General features: G+C 44.0%; 1 protein-coding gene across 1 annotated transcript; it reads right to left on the bottom strand.

Annotated features, from left to right (window-relative positions):
* Positions 1-1,800: 1,800 nt before the first annotated feature.
* LOC136373409 (uncharacterized) lies at positions 1,801-8,292 on the bottom strand. The gene is given in 8 exon segments (XM_066338315.1): positions 1,801-3,123; positions 3,125-4,437; positions 4,440-5,304; positions 5,451-5,649; positions 5,735-6,566; positions 6,884-6,986; positions 7,255-7,389; positions 8,161-8,292. Coding segments are annotated over 8 exon segments (4,902 nt in total).
* Between the last annotated feature and the right edge of the window lie 4,478 nt (positions 8,293-12,770).

Below are 12,770 nucleotides of genomic sequence, written 5' to 3' on the forward strand. Positions count from 1 at the left end.
TAGTCCATTGTCCGTGTCCCATAATCCAAACTAAATTCCCTGGGCTCCTAACCATTGTATTTTTGCAATCCAATTGATTCGTCCCTTTTAAGGTTCCTTTAATAGTATGGTTATATCCTCGACATTCACATCCCCATTTCAATAATATTAACATCGGTACTAACCCGATTTGGTTTTCTGGACTATCGCATGTAAACACTTGTGTGCAGTTCCAATTCCCTAATTGCTCCTTCCCTTTCCGATGAGCCGAGTCTCCCCTTACGACCCTCCCATGAGTTTGATTTTTCAAACCTTTCCATTCTATACACCATCCTATGTCCCCTAAGTAACTATATGTCTCCAGTAAGCTTGGTCCCCAAATGGCCTGCCAATTTTCCCACTGAACTTTATTTTCCTGACATACCATCTCATAATAATGCTCTACAATAGATTGATCAGTTTTCCGGATCTCATCATATTCACACCATCCCACGTCCTTAAATCTACCTATCTTTGTAAAAATCGAATTTGGAAGTGCTTTACAATCTGCACGTTGTCCTGGAGTTGACCACTGTTTCCGAACCACCGTCAGCCGTTCTACCGTTTTAGTTCGATTGTGTAATTCATTCCTACATTCCCGGGTCCCGTTCTTTACCATGGTTGGCATATTCGTCACAGGGATCACTCCCCATGGTATAGGATCTCCAGCAGCGTGTGGTAAAGGTAGACAAGCCGTAATGGTTGTTACATTCTGAATTTGACCAAAATCCCTTATGAGTCCTACCACCAAGTTTTCCTGATCAGCACTTCTGACTAAATGGTCAATTTCTGGTGTTTGTCTAGTCACTCTTGTCTCCGTCTCCCAGACAGTCACGGTTATTGTCCCCATCCCCCACCATTCATCATGGGCTATCCAACAAATGTAATTTCCTTCATCTACCCCCCCCTGCACATCCTTGATAGTCAGAGTCAACAACTCCGGTCTTTCCTGTAGTTTGTATTTTTCCCCAGAAACCAAATTTCTCTTGAACCATCATCCGTAATCCGAAAACTTTCTTCCCGATTCCAAGTTACAACTGAGAATGACATCTCTCCCTCTGACAGCTTTATAGACACTATGTTGAGGGCGTATCCCTACATTTGTATGTGGTCTGGCTTCCACTTTCCTTAACCCATAATTTCCATTAGTCCCACAGGACACTACACACAAATATTGTTCTTCTGTCTCCCCTATTCGAGGATTAGTGATATTCAACCATCCTTTTCCTGTCATTCCTTCCAACCACCAGCTTGTCTCTTTTGTTTGACTTTCCCATCCTTGTTCTTGATTCCGTTTCCACCATTTGACCTGTATCTTCCACCTACAAATCTTTTCTAACCTGAACATACAGCTTATCCGCAACGGAGGGCCATCCCATATATCTACTCGGGTACTTACGGGTATTACTGATATTGGGTAATCTCCGACCGCTGCCTCATCCTCAGGCAAAACCTTTACTTCAAAATCCCCATATGCAAAACTGTTTCTTATCCAAACGATACAAGCAAATTGACCACCTTGATGTCTCTGAATGCCAGGTATTTGAAGGGTAGTATTTCCTCTTTGCTGATTCTCGTCCCAAAATTTTGTGACTCCGTCCTTTATTACCTTTCCTGATCGTCTCCATCCGGCAATTATGTCAGTGAATCCAGCTCCCTGATTGTCAGAAAATAGACACGTTAATTTCAGAGTAGCATTTTCAGGTATTACCACTAAAGGCTCAGGAACATCCACTACCACAAAAGCATTTGACAGATATGCAATATACAAAAACACAGTTATCAGTGCTTTGCTCTGAACACCATTCGGGTAGCAGATAGCGGTTGCACCTCCCATTTCGACGGGGCCTTCTTTACGCGGGTATAGTGTATCCAGCTGTCGATCCCTTCGACCTTCACTGCGGTGTAAGTTGTCATTATCACCTGGTGAGGACCGTCCCATGTTTCTTTTAATGGCTCAGCGTTCCAATTCTTCACATACACCTGATCTCCGGGAACAATGTCGTGAATGGGATTTTCCAACGGCAATGGGCGGTTCCACTGCAGAGCTCCTCGGATGGCTGTAAGAGTTTTGTTTAGTGACAGCACATAGTTCATCAACACTTGATCTCCTACCAAATGAGGGTTTCCCTGATAGGTGGATGCATGGTAAGGTTTGCCATACAGAATCTCGTATGGGCTTACACCAACCTTCTCCCTCGGTTTGATTCTTATTCCTAGTAGGGCCAGTGGTAAAGCTTGTGGCCACTGGATTTTGGCCTCCTGGCATATTTTCTTGATCTGCCCTTTTAGTGTCTGATTCATCCTCTCTACCTGTCCACTCGATTGAGGCCTCCACGGAGTATGTAAGTTCCACATGATTCCCAACATCCTAGCTGTCTCCTGCACAATTCCTGCCACAAAATGAGGACCCCTGTCCGATGATAGCCCTAATGGCACCCCAAATCTAGGGATTATTTCTCTCAATAACGTTTTAACTACTTCTTTAGCCTGATTTGTTCTGCAAGGGAAAGCTTCTGGCCATCCCGAAAAGGTACACACATAAACCAACAAATATTTATACCCCTGTGCTTTAGGTAACTCAGAAAAGTCTACTTGCCAATAGTCTCCAGGTTGTGGTCCAATTTGTATTTTACCCATTTGCACCTGTTTTCTTACCACCGGATTGTTCTTAATACACAAAGGGCACATAGCATTGATCCTTTTAGCCATTGTTAGCATCTGGTTAGAGATTATCTCATTTTTCAAGAATTTTGTCAGCGCCTCTGCTCCCCAATGGCATTTATTATGTTCTATTTCCAAAACCGTTTTCATGATCCTCTGAGGCAGTACCACCTGTCCAGTAGAAGTTAGATACCATCCTCTTAAATTTTTCCGAGCTTGAACAAATGCTGCCAATTTTTCATCATCTGGCGAGTAGAGGGGTCGTTGATCCATAAACGGTGTGGCTGGATTGATTCGTGTGGGCAATAATACCAACTGAGTCCATACCTCTCGGGCTGCCTGCTTGGCCGTCCGGTCTGCCAACTGGTTCCCTTGGAATGCTTTCCCTTCCTCGTTTCGGTGTCCTCTCACATGCATCACCGCAACAGCCTGTGGCTTATAGAATAGCTTCTAAAAGAGCTTTTACTTCTTCCCGGTGTTTAATTAATGATCCTTGGGAATTCAGCAGGCCCCTCTCTTTCCAAAGGGCACCATGTACATGTACCACCCCAAAGGCGTATTTAGAATTTGTCCATATGTTTACCCTCTTCCCTTGACTTAATATGAGAGCACGTGTTAGGGCCCAGACTTCAGCCTTCTGGGCTGAGGTCCCAGGAGGCAAAACTTTGGCCTCTATCACTTGTTGCAAGGTGACCACCGCATACCCAGCATACCTGGTTCCATTCTCCACAAAGCTTGATCCGTCCGTGAACAGTTCCCAATCGGGATTCTCCAAGGGCTCATCTTTTAAGTCCTTTCGGCTGGCATATACTTGCTCAATGACTTCCACACAGTCATGTGCCAGTTCTCCAGTTTCCTCTTCTGCTCTTAAGAATTCTGCTGGGTTAAGATGATTAGTCGATTTTAATTCAATATCATCCTGCTCTCTCAGCAATGCCTGGTATTGTAACATCCGGCTTGAGGATAACCAATGCCCCCCTTTTTGTTCTAAAACAGTCAACACCATATGGGGAACGTATACCTCCATTTTTCTTCCAAGAGTTAATTTCCTGGCTTCCTGTATCAATAGTACCGTTGCGGCCACTGCTCTCAAGCATCCTGGCCATCCGGCACTAACTGAGTCCAATTGTTTGGAAAAGTATCCTACCGGGCGTTTCCATGATCCCAATTTTTGGGTGAGCACTCCCAATGCCAATTTCTGCCTCTCGGTCACATAGAGTTGAAAATCTTTATTGAGGTCAGGCAATCCCAATGCCGGAGCTTCTCTCAGTGCCTGTTTGAGGGCCTGGAATGCTTTTTCCTCAATCTTGCCCCATTTCAGTTCGGGATTTTTCACAGCCTCGTAGAGAGGTTTGGCCTTTAATCCAAAATCAGGGATCCACAACCTGCACCACCCCACCATTCCCAAGAATGACCTCAATTCTTGATGATTTCGTGGGGTCGGGAAAGCACAGATAGTCTGAATTCGATTGACCCCCAACTTACGCACTCCTTGAGAAATTTCACATCCTAAGTAGATAACTTGTGGTCTTACCAGTTGCGCTTTTTCTTTGGACACCCGGTATCCAGCCTGACCTAGCATGTTCAGCAGATCGATGGTCAACTTCAAACAAATCTCCTTATCTGCAGTAGCGAGAAAAATATCATCTACATATTGCAAAATCACAAATGAGAAAGGTGATTCCTTTACCTGTGTTGTCTTCCATTCTTCTAATTCCCGAGCCAATTGATTCCCAAATATTGTAGGTGAGTTTTGAATCCTTGAGGCAGACGACACCAAGTGAGTTGTTTCTTCCTCCCTGTCTCTGGGTCTTCCCACTCGAAAGCAAAATATTTCCTGCTTTGAAATGCCAAAGGGATGCAGAAGAACGCGTCCTTTAAATCAGTTACTGAGAACCACTGAAATTTTTCTGACACTGATGTTAACAAGGTATAAGGATTAGCCACCACTGGATGAATGTCCTTAGTGATATTATTAATGGCCCTTAGATCCTGGACTAACCTATACTTACCATTTGGTTTTCTTACTGGGAAAATGGGAGTATTAAACTCAGATTCACATTCCTGCAAAATACCTATGGTCAGGAATTGGGATATCATCGGGGCCACTCCTTTCTTTGCTTCCAATTTTAAAGGATATTGCTTTATTCTTACCGGGCTGGCTCCTTCTTTTAATTCCACTACTACTGGTTGTGCAGCCTTAGATTTTCCCGGAATACCTGTCTCCCATACCCAGGGGACCACAGCCAACTCTATTTCTTTGGGGACTTCTACTGACTCCACTTCCCTAACCAAAAACAATTTAGATATGTTTTCTTCTGGTATTTCTAATTTCGCCCTTCCTTTTTCAAATGTTATTTTTGCTTGCAACACAGACAGCAAGTCCCTTCCTAATAAAGATTCAGGGCTATTGGGCATATACAAAAACTGATGGTCAAATTCTTTCCCCCCAAATTTAATGTCCACAGGTCGCAAAAATGGTCGTTCTTCTATTTGACCTGTTACCCCAACCACTTGGATTTTAGAATCACTTAATGGCCCGACCTGTGTGTTTATAGCTGAGTATGTGGCTCCCGTATCTACCCGAAATTCCAGTGGTTCCCCCTCTATTTCCAGAATCACCTTTAAATCCCGGTCTAGTCAGCTTTGGTTCTGATAGCTTCCCATCATAAAGGCTTCAGCGACACCTTGCGGTCCTCTTTGGAAAGGACTCCCGTCACTCAGTTGGCCCGGACTCCCCATGGACACCACCCCGTTATCTCCCATACCTCCATTAAGGAGGCATTCATTCTTCCAATGTCCTCGATTTTTGCATAGGGCACACTGGTCAAATCCCAGTCTCGATCGTCCCCCAGTCTGCCCTGCCGTTCCAAATCCCCCTCTCCCACCATTTGCCACCATACCCATTCCTCTTCTGCCCCTACCACGGCCTCTTCCTCTCCCTCGGAAAGTTCCTTCAGCAGCTTGCTGCAACACAGCCAACATGCTAGCTTGCTGTCTTTTAGCAGTTTCCTTTTCACGATTATTATACACCTTCCACGCCACTTCCAACAATTTCTCCAAATTCTGAGTTTCTTCCCCTTCCAACTTTTGTAATTTCTTCCTTATATCCTCCTGTGACTGTCCCATGAATATCAATGCCAGCTGTAACTTCCCTGATTCCTCCTCTACTTCTAAATTAGTAAACCGCCTAGCAACCTCTTTCAACCGTTCCAGGAAAGCCGATGGGGACTCGTTCTTTTCCTGCCGCACCGAATACAACTTTGACCAATTTAATGTTTTCGGGATCCCCGCCCGTACCCCTTCAATCAATAATTCCTGGTAAGCCTTCAACCTCTGGTATCCTCCGGTCGAATTGGGATCCCACTCCGGATCCTTCCTGGGCACTAAATCATTTAAAGTGCCATCTGCTACTCGCAATCGTAGCATTTCCTGAGCCTTTTCAGACATTACTCTAAATACCATTTCTTTCTCAGTGGAGTCCATAACTGTATCTAACAATACCTGCAAATCATTCCAGTCAGGGTTTTGAGTCTTTATAACCATTTTTACCTCTCGTGCAACCCGATCCGGGTCCTCGCGATACGAACCAGCTGATTGTTTCCAAATCATTAAATCATTCGGGGAAAAGGGCACTTTTACCATTATCCTGTCCCCCTGCGGTCCTACCGCTTCTCGCAAAGGAGCCATCAAAGAGGGTTGTACCATCCTCCCCCCTTTCCCTCCTACCCGACCTCTCCTGGTCCTTTCTGATAAAGGAGTTCTAGGCTTTTCCTTTTCCCTGATTTTCTCTCTACCGTCCTCTTCCTCTGAATCTCCCTCGTCTGAAGATTCCAGAGGAGGAGCACTGGGTGCTACCAGCATTGAAACATCCTCCTCAGGTTCTTTGAATGTGACAGAACAGCACTTACAGTTTTCCCTGCTTTTACAACCTAAACATTTGTCATCTGCAGTAACGTTCAACACCAACAAACCACACTCTTTCTGCCACTCCGGCTTTCCTTGCAAATAATAAACAAATCCAAATACGGTATCTCATCCCATTTCTCATTATTCCGCAAAAAGTGCATCAAAGGAGTAATAATATCAGAATTCAAAGTACCATTCCGGGGCCATTGCATTCCCCCAGTCTCATATTGTGGCCAAACATAATTACAATAGCCCATTAATTTCTTTTTGCACAGTTCTTGCCCAAAATTACCCACTTTCCAATTTTTCAGCAAGCATCCAAGTGGAGAATCATCGGGGATCTCCATACCTACGGACGCCAATGCTTTGAAGTTTTTAAACGGCATCATGACACACTTAATCAACAAACACTCACTCACAATTTTATTATCTCACTCACACAACTTGATTATTCCACCAATTCCACCAATTCTTGCCTTTTCTCGTCACTACGAGCGGCAAGTGCTGGTCCTGCACAGCTTCCTTGCCGTGTCTTACGGCCAGCGCCTAGGCTTTTACCACAACCACAGACGTCTTTTTTTTTTACCCAGCCCTGCGGGAATTACTCTCCCGTCTTATAGGGCGACACCTTTATCAGAGGAATAAAGCACTTGTCGGGCTTACCTCACAGTCGTCCGTCAGGCGCAGGGTCGGGCACGGGTTGATGTCTCCCCAGAAATCACCTGGTGCCGGCGTGGAGTTGATCAGCTCGCGAACCGCCCCAGCAGCCTTCGGAGTCCTGCCGCGGTCGCCAGAAAACTGTTGCCCGAAACGAAGTTAAAACACAAACTAACAAGGAGTCAGTTTATGTCGTGCTTTATTCGGGGCCCGGGGACCTGGGGACCAACGTCCCAAATCAGGATTCCCCAAAGACCCTCATCAAGACTCAGGTTTTTATACCTTTTTACAAAGATTACTTCATCATACTACGTGACAAACAGAAAAATTCTTTGATAAAGCAATGACGTTCATCTACTAGGTAACAGACTTCTAAAGTAATAAATTCTACATGCTTGTCTTATTTAAAACTATAGGTTAATTACCAAAATTTACCTTCCCCCGTCACTAGACCCCCTCCTAGTAATATTTCAAACTTTATCTTTAAGACGGTTTTCCCTTTCAGCATGTTCTTCATGCTTTGCTAATCCCTTTGATTATTGTTTCCACAGACCCAACATATTCCCAGGCTACCTTCCCAAGGCCTAGTGCCCTAATGCTAGCCAAGAAGCCTTAGCATAACTACTGCTATATGATTTTCTGATATTTTGGTAACACAAAGATCTCTTTATGCCACTTCTCAGAATAATTTCTATTTTCAGTTGTATAGTTATTAAGTCTTGAGGCAAGAGAAAGGTTGCATTTTACTGCTCCTAAAAAAACCCCCATCTTAATGAAGATATAAACTGCTTCAATATAATTCAGGTTTCTGTTTTGAAATATTACTGAAATAGTATTGACATAAACAATCTTGTCAAAATAGGTAAAACAGACTTAAGGGATGAAAGCTTTTTGCCACCTTTTCATTTTCACCAGATGCCTGGAGGATATCAGAGAATCATAGAGGTTGGAATTTTTAAAGCTGGAAAAGACCTCTTCGATGAGTCCAACTGTTAACCCTGCACTGCTAAGTTCATCACTAATCCATGTCTCCAAGTGCCACATTCACACATTTTTTTCAGAACTCCAGAGGTGGGGACTTCACCACTGCCCTGGGAAGCCCGTTCTGGTGTCTGACAACCCTTGCAGTGAAAAAAAATTTTCCTGATATCCAATTCAAAATCTGTATACATGCATATAAAAATTGTATATACTGTTTTTCAATACACTCTTCTACACTAATTGACATAAACTATCACCTAGAACCATCCTAATATGAATTTGTTTTTTGCTGTAGAGAGATACCAAATTTCCAGGGTATGAAAGCCCAAACCCTGTAAGTCAGTGGAACAAGATGTGCTGCACTAATCAAAATAATTTTAGAAAAGAAAAGAAAAGAAAAGAAAAGAAAAGAAAAGAAAAGAAAAGAAAAGAAAAGAAAAGAAAAGAAAAGAAAAGAAAAGAAAAGAAAAGAAAAGAAAAGAAAAGAAAAGAAAAGAAAAAAGAAAAAAGAAAAAAAGCCCTGGTTTTAGGTAAAGGAGGAGTTTTGGATTTCTCAGCTGCAGTAGCATTGCTTTAAGAAAAACATGTCCCTGTCCCATTTCAGGGCAAGGGCCTTGCTTGCACTATGGAGAATAAGGCTTAAATATGAGACTCTGCAGGTCCTGGGTCTAACCCATCCTCAGAAATGGCCAAGGAAGCCTCTCTGTCAGAAGCACCCTATCCAGTCTGTCACTGCTTTGGGCAGAAACAAGCCATGGCCAAAAGTGTCTGGAATTCCTGGGGCACAGGAGATGCTTAAATCTAAACCTGGATCTGACCCCTGCTGAAGGATGTACCTTTGCAGCTCCTCAGAATGTCCCATCTGCTCTGCTCAGAGCATTTGGGAACTGAAGCAAGCTTTTAATTGTGCTCTTCTAGCTCACTTCTAATTGAGTTTTGCTTTAATGTTTGTACATGAGAAGGAGTGATAATTGAAAGGGTGGGATCACTTTTATGCTGAAGTCATAAAAGTGTATATTCAGCTAATTTATAGCAGGTATTAACCAGGGCCTCACTAGATTGTTCCCATTGTGTCTTAGGTTGCAATGCAAGATATAACAAAAAGTATGTATTATATTACCATCTGTTAAAACCGAGTGGGGCAGTGTTTTTTATCTCTTCCACCACCCATCCTCCCTCTGGGGGACATCTGCTGTTAATGGGCCATTAAGGCTCACTGCATGACTGATAAAATTACATCATCCCATTGTGAGATGCTCCACCCAGTGGGAGGAGCCAAGAATTCCTACCTGGATAAAACCTGAGATTCAGAACACCAAGGCAGCCTGTTTTCCACTGGATTCCCAGAGAAAAACTGGACCCATCTCACCTCCACTTGGCCTTCAGAGGAACAGTACACCCTTCTACAGGATCGTCTCTGCTTCAACAGAACTATATCTGTCACTCCAGGAGGACTTAATTGGACTGCTACCAACACCCTGACGAACAGGGTGTCAGGTTGTAGTCTGACTCTGTCAGTGTTTTCTTTTTTTGTTTGCTTTTTTTGTGCTACTGCATTTTTATTTTAATTTTCCTAGTAAAGAACTGTTATTCCTATTCCCATATCTTTGCCTGAGAGCCCCTTAATTTCAAAATTATAATAATTCGGCGGGAGGGGGTTTACATTCTGCATTCCAAGGGAGGCTTCTGCCTTCCTTAGCAGATACCTGTCTTTCCAAGCTAAGACACATTGGAAAGAGAGGCTGAAAAAAGTTAGATTTTTAGTGATACTGAACCTTGTTTCCTTGAACACAGAAGAGTACCAAGCAGCCCTATTCACCATTTCCAAACCAGGGTCATTACACCCAAGTCTCTCCTCCTGTTATTTCAGGAGTCCATTAGATGACTCCTTTTCTCACTGACAAGCAAACCACCCAAATCCTCTACCCTCTGCCTTTGCAGGTACAAGCTTTGACACACAGCCCATTTTTTTGGCTGGGAAACCAAAGAAGAACATCCACCCTCACCTTTAATTACAGAAAGAGGTGGTAATTGGTCTTTTTATTCAATTTTCAAGATGCCAGTGGTAAGTAAACCACCAGCTTTAACCAAGTCTGCAGTCAACACATCCTCCTCCTCACATGAAGTATTCATAATTCCTGACTTAATCTGTTCTGCCACAGCCCACTGGAGCCAAATTCCAGATCAGATATTACATAGCATTCTTCTGTGCTGTATCCTACATTTAGTTACTCCACACAAGCTTGCATATTATTTCATTTTTAGTGTTCAACTCTGCAGTGTGTTCAAGTGGCTGATTTCTGAAGGGCTGTCCTGCATCAGAGGCTTGTAAGGAAAATAGTCCCATGAAAGGAGTATGAAATCTGAATGTACAGGACAGCTTTGTGCTTGTACCACTTTTCTCTGGAACTGTTCATCAGAAAAGCAGCAAACAGGCATGAGTAGTTCTCCTTTTCTTTCTGTAGGTGGCACCAAGCATTTAGTTCTGAGATGTATTTGTTCTTTTAAAGCTATTTTGAACTCCTAAAAGATGGTCTGCTGCTGTGCAGACCCTCTGTGGCTGCACATGGCCTCTGCATCTCTGTGAGCCCATGCTCTAGGGCCAGCTGGTCAGTGGTTCATCCATCCATCCTTGTTGTCTCTGGGATGGTGGTGGGAGCTGAGGTGTGAGACATGGATAGCCCCAGACAGGGTAAAGACTGGACAAGAACCAGTGGCACAAGTGAGTGTGGGATTACAGCTGAAGCAAGTCGAGCTTGGCAGGGGTGTCACTAGACTCCTATCCCAGCCCTGCAGTCCTACCCATGTCCCATTCGATCCTCCCAATTTGTCTGAGCTGCTGCTGTGCCCTCAGACTGCTGTCACAAGGTAATTTTTCTGCTGACTTCAGAGACAGAGACACCAAAGGGCTGGTGCTGCATGGCCAGGGCACCCTTTGAGCAGTGAGGTCTGCAAAGCCACATGCCAGGACCACGCCAGAGCCCCCAGTTCTATGACAGCTCTGGTTAATCCACACCACATGCCAACCTGGTGAGCCAGGGAAAGACCCAGGACTAAAGTGGACAAAACACAAAAACTAAATATCCATTTTCCTAACCACTTTCCATCACTGTAAAACTTCAGTGCCACAGTCACAACTCTCAAATTTGCCAAATGTAAGCTCCCACATGCTACCAGGCTAGGTGCTTTGAGTTTTTGAGGCTGTTGGGGATTACCCAAGTTGAGCCAGTTACCTTTTGGGGTGTTCCTTCCCGCAGATGGCCCGACTGGCTGCCCTGTGTCCAATCCAGATTGTGTTTCACCGCAGCCTTTGGAGCTGTCACTCTATCCCCAGGATAACATATCTGCCATGCTCGTGTGCAAAGCACACAGTGACAGCTCCCTGGCCCCAGCCCAAAAACGTTATGACTTTTTAATTTAGCAAGGCATTTAATTCACCACTGGCAGCACAAGCTGAAGAGCAAAATGAAGAAGTCAGATTCATCCTTGTCTCCAATGCATCAAAATAAAAGAACATCTATAGTACTGCACAGCACACTTAGCAATCAGGAGCTCCTGGGCTGGACATTGGAGGAAATAATTGGAAATCAATGATGCTATCTATACCTGCTCCATCTGCCTCCAGCCCTGCTCTACACTGTGATCAGATTGTGCAGAGGTTTTGCACTACACCAAATATTGGGTTTTTTTGGCAGCTATCTGTACTCTGTTTTTCTTAGCTGGGCTATCCATGCTCTGAAGGTATACATGCTATAAATTTAAAACTGATGAAGATTTTTCTTGATTTCCCTGTGCCATGGGGACAGAAACTCCTGGATTATTTCCCTTAGGAAGCATTTCTGGCCTGCCGCTGAGTGTCCAGCTGTGTACAGAAGCATGTACTTGTTAGAATATGTTAAAGAAACATTATAATACTTAAAAGATAGATAGTGTCTTATAATTTCAAAGCATTGTATAAGCACTAACTAATTGAGGTTCATGGCATTGTGTTTAAGCAGATAAGGAACTACCACTGAAAAGTAAGAAGCAGCCAACACTTACTACCCTGAGGTCTGAACTACAGCAGTTATTTTTTTCAGGTGTGGAAAGGCAAAATATTGAAGCTTGCTTAGATGCCACTGTACAGTAATAACTGGCAAATGTCAGTATTTAAATGAAACTTCAGATGGAAATCCTCCACCTCCATCCACTCCCCTACCCACTCACCAGCCAAATTTATACAGCTGAAGTGCTGCCATGATAGGACTCGTCACAACTTCTTTTCCCACACAGCCTCGATACCCCCTTGAGCAGTGGGGTGCAGGTTGGCTGAAAATCCCACCTCCAGGAATCGCCTGAGAAAAGACAAGGCTCCAGCCCTGGTAGGCTGAGCAGGTTGTTGTCATACTAAGAAGAACCAGTATTGCTGGTGGAAAGCCAGCACCTCATGCTGAGGCATTGGCTGCTCCTTTCTTTTTCATTTCCTGTAGCAGAACGAGCTTCAAAGGGCTCCTGCGACAGCCACCAGCTTTGATCCAGAGTAAAACATCTTGGAGGTGGGA

This window comes from Sylvia atricapilla, chromosome W (genome assembly GCF_009819655.1).
Source record: "Sylvia atricapilla isolate bSylAtr1 chromosome W, bSylAtr1.pri, whole genome shotgun sequence".
Lineage (NCBI taxonomy): Eukaryota > Metazoa > Chordata > Aves > Passeriformes > Sylviidae > Sylvia > Sylvia atricapilla.